Below are 18,719 nucleotides of genomic sequence, written 5' to 3' on the forward strand. Positions count from 1 at the left end.
AATCTCAATCGAATACACCCATCTAAATTGTTGAAAATTATTCGATAAAATATGATTTTTTTATACACGATCTAATATCTGATTCACGTCAGCATTATATTAAAATTGTTTCTTACATTCTCAAAAACCAAATATATTATGAATAATAACAAAAACAAATACATATGCTAGACTATATTTTTTAGAAACGAATTCATTATTCAAGCACAATCCTACAATTTTGTCTCGGACTCGTATACAATACCGGACTCCAGTGGTCGTGTGTGTTAATATCGCTCGAGACAGCAACCCCTTTGCTTTGGCGCTCTATGTAAACAACAAATTCCCTCTTCTTTTCCCGACGCTTCCAACTCTACGGATTGTATTTTACTCTTTCCCATCCCTCTACATCCTGCTGCTATTAAGCCCTCATATTACACATATAAACACATATATACTGTAATAACTAATTGAGAGCAAAAAGATGGTTGATACAAGAAAAGAGCTGTTGGATAGATGGAGAGGCATTGAAGAGGAAGACGAAAACGACGACGTTGATACACCGATTGCTTCTAACAAACGACGTCGTCTCCGCCAACTCAAAGAGAACTGGTGCTGTTTATTTTCCCCATTCACATTATTTCTTTTTAATTTTATGTTTTTGACTATTTTTAAATTGATTCGTTACTTGTTTCCACATTATATATTATTCAAATTGGGTGATTATTAGGCGGCGAATTGCATTTTGGTATAAGTTATGCTGACTGTGATAAATACTATTGTGGACTTCACCTGTGTTTTAGGTCTTTTCTAGGGGTGTTCATTCCGGGTTTGTTATTGTGCTTGTAAACTGATTCAGCTTCATTCGGAATCTTTAAAGAATTAAGTATGTGTTAGTGAAGGGTAAATGGAATGAACTCGAGAATGTAATGATGTGAGGATTGAATAATCCTTCCATTCATTTGTTTTTATAGGGGGTATTCAATCCATATTTTATTGGAGTAAAAATAATCCATGGAATGGATTTTAATGTGTTGCAAGTGATTTTAAGTGTAGCGGATTTGAGATCAAACACAAGAGAGTTGATGTAGAGTCTTTAGAGCATCTCCAACGGTGTTGGCTAAAACTGGTTGGCCAAATTGGACCCGTAAGACATGTTGTAAAATTTGCTGAACCAGTAGCACGTTCTGCTTCGATGGTATTGACTATATTTTTAAAAATAGTATTTTATTATTATTTCAAATTTTTATTAATATAATATATTATATTAACATGATAATAGAGGATGTGGAATCTTGCTACCGGTTTGTAGAGATGGCCAAAGTAAGTGGGTATTATCTATATTTTTTATATATGATATGATTTATTGAATTTCAGCTAAGGGTTTTGCAGGATGGAGATGCTCTCAGGATTTAAAAACAATCCTTCAAAATCTCGTGGATTATGGAAGGTTTTTTGGAAACATCAAAAACACCGAAAATTTGTCATTTTATAAATTCTAAAAAATTCATGAGCTTTTGAATATCATCAGATTTTGATAGATATTAAATAATTCAAAATAAGATTCTGATTGAATACCGTCAGATTTTTTTAGGAAAATTTAAAATGCTAATTGAATATAAGATAATGATTTATTTGTTAAAATCCGAATTGAATACACCTGGAAAAGTTTAATTGGATTGGAATAAAAATTTGTAATTTTATAATAATATTTTAAATCGTCATGAATTTATATTTTTTTAAACTATATTATGTCAAATATCTTTTTCAATGGTGATGTGTTCAAAAGGAATCAACTTATCCCCATCTGTTCGGATGACGGTTGTAATCGAATGTAATGGGCGGGAGAATTTATTTATATTGCGCAACCAAACAACCTAAAGTTTCAATTCACTTTCGGAAATTCATTCTATTCCATACAAGTGATCATACCCTAAGACTGTGTTCACTTCAATTGAATGGAATCAAATGATGATTTATGACGGAATCAAATTTAGGTTGTGTGGTTGCTCTAAAGGAATGGAATGGCCATTCCCATCTTTCCATTTCATCCAAAACAGGTGGGATGAGTTCATTTCTTTCAAGCACAACATTTTAAAACAAAGTAGCACCATATCTTTCTCTAAAATTCATCTCAAAATTAAGTACTTCTATCTCTCTTAAAATTTTAAAAATATTATATAATTAGATCTTATTTTCATTCCATTGCAGTTGAATTTAGCTCAAACAAACAAATGAATAGGAGATCATTCCATTCCTTTAGGCATTCCATTGCTGCCTCATTTTATTTCTTAACTTAAGTATCTAGAAATTAATTCATTGCTTGATTCCCACACCATTAGAAATTTTAATACTGGTTAATTGACGATGGACTGCATTTTAGGGTAAGTTCTACTGAAAAAAAATAAAAAATCATCCGATTGATGTGATACTTTTATTCCAATTTATTGTTTAGGGGTGGTATTTCGACTTTTATCTCATGTTTGTATAATATATTCATGTCATTCTAAAATGACCAAAAGTTGATAAGAAAAGTGTATATTCAAAGTGAACAAAATGTCAATAAACAAGCCATTGCAGGTCATATTCAGATTAATTGAGTTAGGTGTCATTTCGGGTTTTGAGTTTTGTCTATATAACCCTGCTGATAATCAAGTCATGGCATCCCTAGTCTTTGGTCTCTCTCTTAATAATGCATAGACTGTTATTCATTGTATTCAGGTTTTCAGATGCATTTAGCTTTTTGACTCATTTGCCAAAAGAAGATCACATTTGGTGTGGTTCTCGGGATTTAATGGGACCACTTCTAGAAACATTTTATAATTATTTTGAAGATAAACGTCAAGATTCTCCCCTCAAGATTTTGTGGAAAAGGATTTCTGAGGAATTAAGTCAGTGCACACAGTGTATTTGCCAGCACCATCAAGCCCAAGAGAGTTACAGTATGGAGTATGACTCCATTACAGTTGGCCCACTTGTTTCTGTCTTGCAAACACTCGATGAAGAAAGGGTCACTGAACACTTAAAAGAAATTAATGCTAAAATTGGTCGGGGCGAGTATGATCCAGCTCGTGTCAATGCTGAAGTTGTTAGCATCATGTTTGAGGTAGATTTTGTTGATAAATTCTGATGTAAACACCATTTTTACTTTAAAATACTAGATGGTTGCATTGGTTTCATTTCTTTCTATGCTACTTTGTTATGCTCGTGAAATTGAAGTCATTACTTATTGATTCACTTATTGATGTATTAGCTAGTTAATAACCTAATATATCAAATCAGTCTAGTTACTGAAATTCATGTAATGTAGTTTAAAGATACACATTAGCACCATACTTATAAATAGACATACTCTCTATTTTACTTAACACGGTCAATTAATTGTGCCTGTTTGGTGGATTCTCGAGATAGCATAGCAGGTGAAGGCACTCTCACAAAAAATGAGATGCTTTATAGTGTCGAAAGAAAAAGTTTTAGCAAAAATGCCTCCAAGTGTAAATGAAAGAAAGACTTCTGGAAGAAGGCTTTTGATGTTTTTGTATAATCGAAGTAAAACCACTTTAATAAACTTATGAAAATCTTTGACCTTAGAATGAAACCACTCTTTTATTGTAATTTTAATTTGGCTTTCTTCAAATTATTTCAAAAGGCACAAGTACCCGTCTTACTATTTTCTATCAGTATTTTATTATTCGCTCATACTATTGTTTCGTTTGATGTTTTACACACGTTTTCTTTGCTGATATTGTAATTGCAGTGTAGACTTGTAAGTTTTTCATATATATATGTATATACTAATTGTTTCCCTCTTTATTTACTCAAAAAAAAAAATGTTTGTGCTATATGGTTGTCTCGGCAACAATATATATATATATATATATATATATATATATATATATATTTTGTTTTTGTTAGTTCTTGTGGTATTACTATGTTCTTTCAATATATATTTTTTTTGTTGATAATTATGTTCATTCATTTAACTTGAACATAAACTATCAAGTACATTTATATTGTGTAGCGTGATTAGGCCATACGGTTGGCTGCTTGTTAGGTGATTTGGGACACTTCAATATATGTCCTGTTGCTAATTTTGTTGTTTCATTTAACTCAACCAACTTAAGGTATCATGTGCCATTATATTGTGTTGCATGATTATGCCGATTTACAATTGCCCGTTTGTCGGGTGAATCGGGCACTTCATTTTTATGTTTGGAAACAGAGACCTGGTTGTCTAGTGATATTATATTTTTTAGTGGTATATATACCAGATATAGTTATGGATCTTACTAATGTTTCTTATTGCGATTCAGATCCTGATGTATCCCATCTTATTGGATGACCAATCATTGGTTGCTGAGTTTCAAATTTTTATTGAAGCAGTTGATAATTCTCATGAGCTCACGTTAGCCGGACATCAGCGATATCCGGTATGAATCTTATTACTTTCAAAGGCATGCCTACCTCAACAGAGGGGCAAAATGATAGGCACCTGCATTACCTGTTTTTTCGCTTTTATGTTATTTAGCTATATGTTGTCCTTTCTACTCTTTGGGTTGAACTTAAATAGTAAAGTTGAAGACATTGTCCATTCGGTGAACTTCACTAGTATCAACGACTAGTATACAAATAATCTTGAGGTATAGGTTACTGATCGCTCACCTGATATCTATATATCACACACACACACACACACACACACACACACACACACACACACACACACACATCTGCAAGGCTTAGCCTAGCTAATATCCCTCCTCCTTGGTAACCAAAGGTTAAGGGTTCAAGCCCAAGTTGTAATTTCTTAAATAGCATTAATATAACTCACTTGGGTCACCGAGCTCACCTCCCTTTGTGTGTATACCTCCTATGCACTTCAGTGCTCATCATGTTTTTTCAGAGACTGATATCAATCTCTTGCTCTCATGTCCCAGGGAATTTATGCTCTACTTTTCCTGAAATGTAGAAGGGCAAGGTCCATTGGTTTCCGACTAGCTGCACATGCAGGAAAATTGAGGTATCATTGTATGTCAATACAACAAAGCTATCCCAAGGGCTTTTCAGATTAGTCGTGACTTACAAAATCACTTGCAACGCCTATAAACTATAAGCGTTGTGGATCCGTTGGTCATGATATTTATTTTTGTTTGTAGAGAAGCATCAGAATTAGAAGGTCTACACCCTTTGCTCCAGAGGTACATAGGTTTCTTGGAAACAGAAGTAGTTCCATCAACTACCAAGAGTAATAGGCCAAGGGTTGAGCTGGAGCGAACAACCATATGGCATGGAATCAAGTCCTTGTATGAAGCATTTGCCTAAGTTGTATTATGCACATATTATCAATTATGTTCATGCTGGTACTAATGTGATGCTTCATCTATTATTCAAGGCTCGGATTTTTAGAACCTCCTGCATTCGAAGAGGGAATCTTGGAGCACTACCCTGACTTTCTGAGTATAGTACTTAACCATATAAGTGATGATTCATTGGAATTTTCATATGCAGTAAATTGCCTGAAAAACCTCTTTGGAATGCTTGGTATACTTCCCCTGCTTCATTGTATTGTCTACTTTTGCTTTTTTGTATGGTAAATATTAAGTAACCAATACTTGTTTATTTTCTAAGGATGTAAGCTTTGGTTAACGGCAATATTGTCTCCAAGTGTAATCCATAACACACTGTTGAGTCAGTGTTTTCACACTCGAAATGAGAAAAGTCACAAAGATATTTTTGATCTTTTTGAGCCTTTTCTGCAGGCAAGTGCTTCATTCTGACACTGTGATTATGGTGTTAGTCCTCCATTGGTCTTGCCCTTTCCCATGTTTTACATTTAAGGTTGTACATGAACATAGATATGTTGTAACCAATTTTGTTGATTAAATCCCATCTTTCTCAGTCCCTCGAAGCTTTGCAAGATGGAGAACATGAAAAACAAAGGAGAAAATGCCTTTTTTTCCTGCTACACCAAGTGACTGTCAGCAGTAACTTCAGCAAGTTAATGAGGAAAAAGGCTTGTCAGGTGGGTATCTCGTTGTCTGTATGGATAGCAAATCAAACATCAAATAAATTGAAGTATTCTAAAATAAAAAGGCATTTACAATATTTGAGAATTCCCTGTGTTTCTACATTTTGATGAAAGATTGTTGCAGATAGCTCTTCGCATTGTCCTTCGAGGTTACCAAATGAATCCACCTTGCCCTCCATTTGAATGTGCGCATATGTGGTATGTATCTTGGCCTATATGACCATATTATGTTGTGTGGAATTATGTTGTGTGGTATTATGTTGTGTGGAGGACATTAGCAGACTGTATCACATAATACATTATATTTATTTTGCGTAAAGTATATTACACCCAGTGCCTATTGGATTACTAGTCTGAACTATGTATTACTGGACTCTATATATTATATTTGTAGTTTCTGGTTTTTGGTTTCTTTTGGACTAGGAGGCTGGGAGGCCTTGAATTCAGTTCTCTTTCCTATGCAAATTTTTGTACAAGGAGTATAATTGGGAATTAAACGCATGGACAAAAATAAGCCACTTGGTTAAATTAATGAATGGGAAATTTAGCAAATGCCAGTAATTCTGAAACAATTTTTTCAAGTATTTTTTTAGAAGTGGTAAAATATAAATATAATTCAGTATATTTTACCTTTCCTTTGAATTCTTGAAGAAATATACATTTAATTCCCTTCACTGCGTCATCTGTGCAGTGACAATATATGTTAACAAAGTACAATGATTTATGGGCTTCCGTAACCGGAATAATTATTTGTAGAACTGCAAATTATGTGTCATATTGAAGGGCACGAGATTGCAATGATATAAGATTAACTTATGTGTTGAACAGGGGTCCATCTCTTGTGTCTACTCTCAGAGACACATCACTTCATAGTTCTCTTCAGCAACCCGCATATGATCTTATTCAAACCATCATAGTGTCTGATGCTGCAGCATTAGTAGCTGCAATGCTGAATAGCCAAAGACGTCTAGGTATTAACAGAAACATGTCATCTGAGTTCAATGATGAAGTTGAAGATGAAGATCAAGGGCTGCCCTTTGCCCTTAATTTGGATGAGGATATTAGTTGTTGGAATGAGTTTAGTGCACGGGGTAAAATTGCAGCAACGGATTCTGAGTACTGGATGTGCATTCCAATGCTATGGGCTGATGTGCTAGTTGATACTACTCCCTCAGTGCTTCCTCTATCCTTTTCTAAGGCAGTGTTTTGGGCTTTATCTCGTCTTTCTATGGTGGAACCTCCTAGTAATACCGAAATGGCTCTGCCAGTTAGACACTGGTTGACAACATGTGCTTCGGAAATTTCTCATCTCTTTGGGTGGAAGGTTCCATGCAGTTCAGACGATGGTGGAAATGAGAAAGAGTCAAAGAACTCAGCTAAAGTCTCAACACTTAGTATTGCTTTCGTCAGATCATTCAAGAGGTTAGCACAATTACATCTATATATTCACACAATGCTGTTGCATAATTCTTTTTTATACTCGGAAAGGTGTACCAACTTGGTCAATGATTATGTATGTAGCCTGTATATTAGTGATCTTATGATAGTTGAATGCACATAAAATTAAGATTTTAGTGTGACATTAGAATATATTAATATGAATGTGATGATATGTAATAATAAATATAATACATAACGTATTGCAATATAACTATTACTTTTCCACCTTTACTTTGTATTTTATATTCTAAAATGTTCTACTATTTTATTATATCACTAGATATTTTTTATATTAAATTGCTATTATTAATCTATGAAATTCCCTGGGGGCCCAGGTTAGTAATTGTTGAGGATTTACTATATATTAGTTCAATTGATCCCCCCCCCCCCTCTCCCCCTGGGGCCCGCGTGTCAAACTCCTGGCTTACCACTCTGTATGATTGAGGTAGTTCATGATGCATTTATGAGTCAAGAGAACTTGGGTTATGATAAAACTATACATTACAGGTTAAGTACTCATTACATTGGTCGAATGGATCATGAAGAACTTTGGAGGCAGTGGGCATGGGAACCAAGGATGGGTGAAAGCTTAATCCTGTTGCTAGTGGAACCTGAAGATGTAAACTGCTCAAACACAAACTAGTTTATACTTTTGACTATTAATATAGTAGTAGAATATTGAATTAAATACTCTCTTTTAAACACAAGCACGTGAGAGCCGTGCTATCACATGTTCGCAATAAAGAAAATTGCATCTTCTTGGTGATGCAGAATGTTAGGCAAGTTGCAAGGCGTGTCCTCGAAAAGGTTTCACAAAGGCGCACTCTTGGTTCTGGCTTGCAGTTCCTTTGCTCCTTCAAATCTTCACTGTTAGCTGTTTATCTAGGTTTGAGACATGCCCTGAAACTGGTATGTTCTTTTTCTCGTCTTTAGCTGTTCACACAGCTGTTCAAAGTTTATTTTAACTTACTATATGTGTTTTATTGTCATTCTTTGTGCTGGATGTCAGATAAACTTTTGGCTATATCTAAAAAGATGATGCTTGAATTTGAAAGATTAAATTACTCTCTCTGAAACTTGATAAATATTGGTTGTATTGTTCTAATTGCTCTTATTCTCCCCCCTCTTTTTTTCAGGTTCAACTGGAATCTGTTGTATCTAAATTCCACACATTACATAATTTCTTTTTTGTTCTGTGCAAAGTGCTTAAGGAAGGAATTACATGCAACGAAGCCTTACCTGGAAATATAGCTGATGGTGCAAGTACCTCGAGGTTTTCTAATGATGGTGGATTTTTGCAGCACCCAGTTTTTGATTCTATAGCTAACAATTTTGAGGGGCATCTGTTTGATGTTGATTCATCAACATGGGAAAGGTTTGGTTGTTCACTATCAGCAGTTGCGTGGCCTTCTATTTTAAGGTGTTTGGCAGATGGAAAGGCATTTATAGATTTGAAGATGTCCCAGGTATTACAGGCCTTTGCTATTTTAACTTGTTCTACTTTAGCATTTAACTCTTGTTATTGTCCTATAAATGCATCTTTATGCTGCTATCATTTTTTTTTAAATTTCTTACGCGAATTTTTTGAGATTGAATGTATCCATATGGACCCACGGTCAAGTAAAACTCATGATTTATCATCAACATGATACACCTACAGTCTTGGTACTCCTTTTGGGTGAAGACGTATAAGTCAACTAACCCAGAAGTAGATTCGCAGGATACAGCCATTCAGGATTGATAACTTTATAATTTTGCTTAATTTGTTTATTTGAATATAGACATTGTAGAATTCGGGGATTCAGTTGTCCAGTAAAAAATTTGTAAAACTTCCAAACATGATCTGATTATAATTTGATGCAGATGACATGCATTCGCCTACTTGAAACGTTACCTATTATATTTGAAAGGCTCCAGTCTTCACTTCACAGCTGTTTGGGAAATCAAAGAATACTGGTCAAGCATGAGATTGATTTTAAGTGGCTTCTTGATTTGGTGGACTGGGGAAAGTCAACACTTGCTGTTGTTGTTAGGTACTGGAAACAGACAGTCATTTCTTTGCTTGATTTTTTGAAGAGTTCCTCTGGCAATAATTCCTCTGCGATGATCAAGGCTATTGAAATACTTATCAGTTCTGGTGGGTTTACATTTGTTTACATTTTACAACCTTTTCGTTTCACTGTTTGCCTATTTTTTGTATTAAGATGTTCTTATATAGTTATCTTTTTGAAATGCAGAAAGTGTTGCAATGGAGAAGTTAATAGAGCAAGTATTACGTCTGTCTGTTTCATTGGTCAATGAAGGAATGAAGTTGGAACCTCTATATTCTGAAGCCTCGTTGTCTAAAAAGCCTACAAATCGACTTGAACGATTACTTTCTTCCGAAAAATCAGACCTACCAATTTTAGACTCAACAACATTGATTAACAAGGAGGAAAATAAGGTGATAGTCCTTTCTGATGATGATTTGGATCCAGAAATTTCTGCCAACGTTAATATTGACTCTCTGTCAAATCAGTCTAAGCTGGATTGTAGTATAATGGATAATAGTGCTTCTGATATATCTCCGCAAAGTATATTCGCCCGTGAAAATGTTTCCAGCAGCAGTAATTCAGCAGAAATTATGAAAGATTTTCATCGTAAAGGTTCTCAGGATCCTTCCAACTTTGTTTCCCAGAAGCTAGAGTCAGATGCAAAGGGATGTGTACAAGGACAGACATCTCAAATCAAACCAAAATCTATGGAAAGCACAAGTAGAAAGACGAATCCCAACTCGACCAAAAATGATTCCTTGATCTCTCAGAACAAATCGAAGTTTAAACACCATTCTGAGATTATAACCAGTAAAAAGATCATTGATTGTTTTTCATCTCAACCCGAGTCCAATATAAATAGCTCATCACATGAAAATACCGATGTCAACATAGTGGATCGACAAGGCATCAAAAAGGTTGGAAAAGCTGCTAGGACAGTTATAAGGGAGGTGGTTCATGAAGCTGAAAATGATCCACTGGAATTAGCACTAAGATCAGCATGTCGTCAACAGGCCGTTATGTCAAAATTTAACGGTGTTGGTGCGAAACGGCAAGTTATACAACTGGACTTACCTGTACAAAATAGATATGGGTATATACATAGGCCAGATAGTTTGCAAAATCGGTTCAAGCCACCAAAGCTTGATGATTGGTATAAACCCATTCTAGAACTTGATTATCTGGCAAGTGTGGGATTAGCAGCTCCAGATGAAGAGGAAAGTAAAACTTCGTGCATTTTAAAAGAGGTCCCTGTTTGTTTTCAATCGCCTGGTGAATATGTTTCCATACTCCAGCCTTTGGTACTGGAAGAGTTTAAAGCACAACTACAGAGTTCCTTTATGGACACGTCTTTTCCTGAGATGCGTTGCGGAAGCTTATCTGTGTTGTCAATTGAGAGAGTCGATGTCTTTCATATAATTCGCGGTGTTTGCGATGAGATTGATTCCTGTGGACCAAACAGTTGTGTTGAAAATGATCTTATTTTACTCACGAAACAACAATTACAAAATGGTTATCGTGATGTGCACATAATTGGAAAGGTACATTCCCTGCAATAGGTTTCTTAAGGTTTTACATCATATTTTGCATATTGAGCATAATTTCTGCCTTTGTTTTTTTATTGCTCCAAGTCTTCTCACATCTCTACATATAAGAAACAAATTGTCATGAATAACTATCCCTGTTTATTGATTTTATATAGCTTGTATGACATAACTGTGACTACTCCTTGGCCCCTTTTTTTCTCTTTTTTCCTTAAAGGGAGAAAAGAAAAAAAGAAAGGGCGTATTCAACAGCTTCGAGACTTGGGTTCAAGTTTAAATTAAATAAATTATTAATGAATAAAGTTGTTTGGTTTATTTTGTAGCTTTAGAATGAGTAGGGTTGTATCATTATGTTTCTGTATATCTTGGTTTTTTATCCACTCAACTAAGCACCATAAGGACCCAAACACGTATACTTAATAATCTACACACACCCACACACGCATATATAGGCTAACATTCCATGGAGTTACGTAATCAATCATTAACTTTATTATAACTTCTATCAATACATATAAGTATTGTGATTTTAATATAGAATACTATGACACACACACACATATTATAAATAATTTAACATTTCAAATTTGAACAAAAAAGTTGATTTTTGAAAAAGTTGATTTAGAATTTATTAGTAAGTTCTGCGATTACTCTAAAATTTCCGTTTACGAGTTTGGTGCACTCTTCTGATAAAATATGCATCGCAGGTGGAAAGACTTGAGAAAGACAATAAAAGAAGATCTAATACCCTTATAATCAGGTTGTATCTTCAAAATGGGAATTCTCGATTAGATCGAGCTAGAAAGCTTCTCCTTGTACGAAGCAAGTGGTTCATTAATCGCCTTTTGAGCATCACACCTCAACTAAGGGAATTTCAGGCGTTATCATCAATAAAGAATATACCTCTGCTTCCTATAATCTTAAATCCTATCAATTGTCGTAACAATGTTGGTGAATCTAGGAAAAGATATTCTACTCCGCTGTCCCAGCCATTGCAGCAAATTTTGAAAGCGTCATATAATGATAGTCAAATTCAAGCAATTGACTGTTGCATTGGATCACTAGATTTAAACTTGGATTTTAATTTGTCTCTTGTACAGGGTCCTCCAGGTGACATTGAGGATTGTAATAAATTTTGCTGTGCTTTTGCAGTATGCATTTGTAGGCAACTGATTAATTTTTTCACCAGGTACTGGGAAGACTCGGACTATTGTAGCGATTGTCAGTGGTCTGCTTGCTTTACACCGAACAAATGAGAAGAACAGGGAAAATCGTAGTAAAAAATGTGACACTTTTTCTGGCACTAGTTCAAGGACGCATATTAGTCAGTCTGCTGCAATTGCAAGGGCCTGGCAAGATGCAGCACTGGCCCGACAAATGAATGACAATGAAGAAAAGAATTGTAAACCTAAGGGTAGCACAAGCGGAAGGGTGTTAATTTGTGCACAATCCAATGCCGCTGTTGATGAATTAGTATCAAGAATATGCGCTGAAGGTTTATATGGTAATGATGGATTGATGTACAAGCCATATCTTGTTAGGGTTGGTAATGCAAAAACAGTTCATCCGAATTCACTTCCTTATTTTATCGACACACTTGTTGAAAATCGTATGGCCCAGGAGAGGATGAATGCTAGTGTACCAGGGAAGGACACAAGTGCGGATTCTTCAACAGTTCTGCGTTCTAAACTTGAAAAGCTAGTGGACCGTATTCAGTTCTATGAAGAGAAGCGTGCTAATTTAGGGGAGGGAAACTCTGGCTCAAAAATGTTGCCTGAAGTTGATAGTGCAAAGGAAATGTGTGATGCAGAAATTGGAGCAAGGTTGAGAAAATTATATGTGGACAAAAAGGCAGTCTATACTGATCTTGCTGCTGCTCAGGCAAGAGAGAAGAAACTGAATGAAGAAAGCAGAGCTCTTAAACATAAACTGAGGAAATCTATTTTAAAGGAAGCTGAAATTGTGGTAACTACATTAAGTGGCTGTGGTGGAGATCTATATACAGTTTGCGCGGAGTCCATTTCAAACCATAAGTTTGGCTCCCCAAATGAACATACTTTGTTCGATGCTGTAGTGATTGATGAAGCTGCTCAAGTATTTATTCTTTATTTCTCATTATTATGTCCTTGTTTTGAGATATCTTAATTTTGTGGTCTTGATTATCATTCAAAAAATTTCCATCTGTTTCTCATCTGCTTATCACTTTATATTGTACAGGCTTTAGAGCCTGCCACTCTGATTCCCCTCCAGCTGTTGAAATCAAAGGGGACCAAGTGTATCATGGTAAGTACCACTGAATAGTTTTTACTGTTTGCAAATATCAAGGCAACAAGGCCATATTTTTATTATCATTTTTCTGAAGGTCGGGGATCCAAAGCAGCTTCCAGCAACCGTAATCTCTAACATCGCGAGTAAATATATGTATCAGTGCAGTATGTTTGAACGTTTACAAAGGGCTGGTCATCCTGTCCTTATGCTTACTAAACAGGTAAAATATGATTTATTTTTGATTGAGCTACAATTTCCTGTTCTCTCCTTAACCATGTCAACTTGATACTTTCCTCATCTGACTACTTTGAAGAATTGTTGTTACTGTTGCAAAGATTTACTAGATCATAATATCTGAGTGTATAAGTGTGTTACTTGGTTGCCTGAAAAATGCATTGTAGCACCTTCTGTCAGCTGTGAGACTTGCATTAAAGTGACTTGCTGTAATAAAAATCTCAAACTCAAATTACTTAATTATTAGAAAATGTTATGTTGTAAATTGGGCACAAGTAACTTTTTTTTTACTAAAGAATTTAATAAAATCTTTTATGTATCTAACTAGAGGTTACAAAATGAAACCATAGTAGAGACTTATTAGTAGTCAACCTCTTCAAGATGATCTGTCTGCTATTTTGATCCTAAATTTAAATTTGTGATTAAATGGTTAACATTTGTACTTGGTAGTATGGGCTATTGCCTATTGCAGAGTTCACCTTTGAATACCATTTCAAAAATGGCAAGACATTGACTACTTGCTCTTTTCATCTGGACATATACAAAGAGAAGTACAGGGATCTTTTTCCTACCCCTTGTGAGAAAGAGTATACTATTTGTTGGTTTTGTTCATTATTTGAGAAAGCTCCGCTAGATATTTGTGCGAAATAGTAGCATTGTTAACAATTATTCCATTTTCAGTATAGGATGCACCCAGAGATCTGCAGATTTCCTTCTCTACATTTTTATGATGGCAAGTTGTTAAATGGAGACAATATGTCTGTCAATGAACTGTCATTCCATAAGGCTAAAGCTCTTGGACCATATGTATTCTTTGATATTGTTGATGGACAGGAGCTTCGCGGTAAGAATTCTGGCGCATCGTCCTTCTACAATGAGTCTGAGGCTGATGCTGCAGTTGTATTACTCAGTTTTTTTAAACAGAGGTAGTTTCTCCCTATCATTATTCAATAAAAAAAAGTTGTTCTCTGCATCTTCTCACCTTCTTGACTTTGTTCAGGTACCCATCTGAATTTATGGGGGTAAGGATTGGCATAGTAACTCCTTACAAGAGTCAACTTTCCCTATTGCGCTCCCGATTATCTAATAGATTTGGATCTTCGGTGACTGCTGTAATGGAATTTAATACTGTTGATGGCTTTCAAGGACGGGAGGTTGATATACTAATTCTTTCTACAGTCAGAGCATCTAAATCATGTTCTGCAGAACTTAAGATACACTCGCGAAATATTGGGTTTGTTGCTGATGTAAGGCGGATGAATGTTGCTCTGACTAGAGCCAAATTTTCTCTCTGGATTTTGGGTCATGCTAAAACGTTGATGACAAACAAGAACTGGGAAGCTCTCCTTAAGGATGCCAAAAAGAGAAATTTGGTGATATCAAGTAAACAGCCATATGATGCAATCTTTAGGTCAGCTCGGAATGATAGTTCAGTTTTAGAATGTTATGATGACCATTCTATACATTTGAAGCATACTCAAGAGGCCAAAGAAGTTGGCTGGCATGCTGAAGAACAATCAAGATATGCAAAGAGTTCCTATGCGAAGAAAAGAAGGTCCACGAGTTCTAATGCTTTGAAGAATATAAGAGAAGATAAAAATACTTCTCTATCGAGGGAAGCTGGTAAAGCAAACAGTACAAAAGCCAAAAGTGATAATTTATCAGCAAAAAAGGATATCAAGTCTGACATTACAGCACACTCAAAAGGTGATAAAACTAGTTGCAAAATCGGTAAGGATAAACAGCACAATCTGGGAACTTCTAATTCAGGCAGTAGAGAAGGTAATGACCTTTCTTTGAGTAATTTTTATTGGTCTGTGGAGATAGCTGACACCAATACCTTTGTGAATGTGATATAAGGCAACAAATGATGGATATTAAAATTACTGTTGCAGGTAGTTTGCAGGAGATTAAGGGGATGGATACAGCCGGAGCTTCTAATTCTACAGTAAACAAGAAAAGGAAACAACGTGATGCAGTTGATGCTATTCTATCTTCAGCTCTCATATCTTCAAAGAAGTCTGCAACCTCTGGGAAGTTATTGCCTTCCAAAAGGCTGAATCCTCAGATGAATACTAAAGTTCAATCTTTTAGACCACCAAAATCAGGAAAGGGTAAGTTGTTATTTCACTGATTTCTTTGTACATGGAATACTTTCTACTTTAGGAGAATAGTTTTATGCTGCTTAGTAATTCACATGCTGGGAATTCCTACTAGCTGTCTTGTTGGAAAATATGTATGTATGTTTGGCTTCTATTTCATTTTAGTACTTTTTAGTTTGCTCTGATATTGGTCGAAACAAATAGCTTAAACGTTTAATCGAAAAAAATTATGAAGCCAGATCTCCATGCATAAAAGTTGTAACACTTGAGCACAGCTTTCCACATTTAAGCCTCTCTTGTACTCATAGATTCTATTGCTTCGAAAACAAAAAAGTGAGTGAAGGCAAATGAACTATGACCTGACCTCTTCGTATACACCTGGTTTTTAGTGGCTTAAAGTTCTCTGAATGTTTTATGCATCTGATGACAATAGTTTATTGTAACAGATGCCGCTAGAAATTCCAAGAATGATACATAATCAGATTTGTGAATACCATGCTATGAGAATTCATTTGGAGCCCTAAACGAGTTGCATGGGTTAAGGTAATTGTATAAAGCTTATCTTTTTTTTTTGCCTACAAGGTTTAGTAGAAATTTTAACATGAAATTCAATAGCAAACTTAAAGAAGTTTTTTTCTAGGTTAGATGTCTATAAGAGCTTAGTTTGTATGGTCTTGGGTTTTCTAAGATACTGTATATATTTCTGTTGCAAGTGTACGGTAGTCATTACGTAAGCAACACACAGCTATAAATGTTCTCCAACTCTTGGTCTTATTATTTAGTTTCTTTATTTTCAGATGATTTTTATAACATCTAACGATTTTAGAACTCTGTATCCAAGCAGCTGGGTAAGACCTTAAGTTATTTCATTTAAGAGCCGTACCCTCGAGTTATTTGCTGTGCTGTTAAAACTTAAAAGTAGTGCTTAGCTTATCCCTTGCTTATCTGTGTTAAAACTTAAAACTAGTTCTTAGCTTATCTCTAACTTCTCTGTGTTAAAACTTAAAAGTAGTGCTTAATATGGCTTCTGTTTGGATAAAGAAGCAGTGAGGGTATTTGGCAAAAAAAAAAGCAGCAGTGAGGGACTTCTTCTAACTTGATGAGCCCAAAAACTAAAAGCTAATCAACCTAGGTTTCTTCTGCTTCTTTGTGTTATACAGAGGTTAGACTTTTATAAAAATAGTCAAACTGAGTTCTCTAAAAAAAAATATTTCATTTTCTTTTTGGGCAAACACTAAAAAAATTTAGTAAAATAATATTATTTTTTTCTATTAAATAAATTAACTTTGGCAAAAATAAAATTATTAATATGTAAATCCGAACTTACTAGATATACCTGACTAATAGAAATCTATTATCTAAATATTTTAATACTCTCTCTGTCTCATTTTAACAGTCTTTTTAGACTTTTTTTTTTTTTTTTTTTTTTTTTTTGACGAAAGAAGAATACTTTCATTCATTTAAACTATCACTCATACACAAAGATAAAACCTCAGAAGGGGCATCAGACTCTGAGAAGCTACGATCAGAAAGAAAACAAGACTGCCTTGCTAAACAATGGGCAACCTTATTTGCTGACCGTCTAATGAAACAAATTTCAGCATTTGCAATATCTTGCAGGAGCTGTTTACAGTCCAACACAACTAGACCAAATGTAGAAGTTAACTCCACTGAACTACGTAAAGCTTGCACCACTTTCATACAATCAGACTCCACCACCACCTTGCTCCACTGCTTTGTTTTGACCCAGCTCAAAGCTTCCTTAACAGCTATCACCTCTGCTAGATCCGCGGATGTTTTTCCGATTTTGCTTGCCGCCTTAGCTCCTAACAATCTTCCCGAATGATCACGAGCAACACACCCAAAACCAAAACAGTTTTCATCATCGAAAAGGGCTGCATCCACATTTATCTTGATTGTATTTATATCTGGTTTCGTCCAACGCTCACAGTTTTTAGACTTTGATTGTTGTTCCAAGTGACTTTTTCTTGTTTTCATACAATATTTAGTAGGTGAATTTCAATTGTGCCTCTCATTAATGCAACTTATATTTTCCATGCAATACAAATGGTAGCTTAGTTTGAATTTATTAGGGGTAGTTAGGTAAAAGTATTCAAATAAACATCTCTATGTAAAAATTAGTTTGTGTGCATCTCTCTAAAAAAACTGTTAAAATGAGACAGAGGGAGTAATAATAGTGACCGTGAGATGGCTACAAAATCTAAGAACGGGCACTCGGTAGTCGGTACAACGCAGGTTGAAAGTAACCACATCTCAATAATATGCAGATTTTTATATCATGTTTGTCATAACACATGGATACTGATAATGTTTATTTCTTTAATTTACAATTTATTCTTAGGATGTGAATATTGAAATATGTGTTAAAAATATTTGTCAATTTCAATTTTCAATATAAATTTATATTTTTAAAATCAATTCTCCTTCACATATTACTAATTTATATTTTCAAGATTAATCATACACCACGTATTATGTTCAGTTAATGACTTAATACACCTCTTTTTTTCACAATCGACTTTTTTTAAATTATGTAATTTTTTAAAGTGAACATATAATTTAAAATGGAGAGAGTATTTGACCATACTGCACGGATGATAAATGTTGAAGACCTGTGCGTACTCCACATCTGGTCATGGATCACTTTTAAATTCTGTGCTGCACAGAACTCCAAGACGTCGCTACAAATCACATTGTACTATTATAGTGTCTGTAATCTTATTTTAAAATGTCCTGATCACCTTATCTCCTAATCATTAGAAATATACTACCTTCATGCCAAATTAGATGAGCTAATTGATTTTGGGCACGTAACTTAAGGTGCATTGACCGACTAGCTTCGAAATTTATTTATTTTTTTTTTTTTTTGTAAACGAAAATTTCATATATGAATTTTTCTTTGCAAAAATAAAATTTTAAAAATAAATAATGTAGCTATGCGGTCAATGGACTTTAAAGTGCGTGCCTGAAGTCAACGAGTTCATCTAATTTGGGATGGAGGGAGTACGTGTTATTTGTTAGATTTTGATCAGATTTTAACTTAATTATACGAGAAATCAAATTTTACTCA

The 18,719-nt window shown here is 34.8% G+C and overlaps 1 protein-coding gene across 3 annotated transcripts; it reads left to right on the top strand.

Annotated features, from left to right (window-relative positions):
* Positions 1-191: 191 nt before the first annotated feature.
* Positions 192-17,675, top strand: LOC108209212 (uncharacterized ATP-dependent helicase C29A10.10c). Of its 3 annotated transcripts, XR_001804538.2 has the most exons (24): positions 192-591; positions 2,701-3,085; positions 4,293-4,409; positions 4,917-4,999; positions 5,136-5,282; positions 5,372-5,520; positions 5,608-5,738; positions 5,879-6,001; positions 6,132-6,205; positions 6,836-7,429; positions 7,955-8,066; positions 8,219-8,356; positions 8,584-8,913; positions 9,311-9,584; positions 9,685-11,021; positions 11,732-12,134; positions 12,214-13,118; positions 13,242-13,307; positions 13,387-13,512; positions 14,208-14,452; positions 14,527-15,308; positions 15,422-15,640; positions 16,075-16,171; positions 17,249-17,675. XR_001804538.2 is itself a non-coding variant. In XM_017380009.2 (23 exons), the coding sequence occupies exons 1-23, from the start codon at positions 464-466 to the stop codon at positions 16,104-16,106; spliced, it is 6,900 nt and encodes a 2,299-aa protein (XP_017235498.1). In that variant the 5' UTR covers positions 192-463; the 3' UTR covers positions 16,107-16,424. The 3 variants fall into 3 exon arrangements, 2 of the variants coding, with proteins under 2 accessions (XP_017235498.1, XP_017235500.1); XM_017380009.2 differs by lacking the exon at positions 17,249-17,675 and having other exon boundaries at positions 16,075-16,424; XM_017380011.2 differs by lacking the exons at positions 192-591; positions 2,701-3,085; positions 4,293-4,409; ... (3 more) ...; positions 5,608-5,738; positions 17,249-17,675 and having other exon boundaries at positions 5,881-6,001; positions 6,136-6,205; positions 16,075-16,424.
* The last annotated feature ends 1,044 nt before the right edge of the window (positions 17,676-18,719 follow it).

This window comes from Daucus carota, chromosome 2, assembly GCF_001625215.2.
Source record: "Daucus carota subsp. sativus chromosome 2, DH1 v3.0, whole genome shotgun sequence".
NCBI classification, from domain to species: Eukaryota; Viridiplantae; Streptophyta; class Magnoliopsida; order Apiales; family Apiaceae; genus Daucus; species Daucus carota.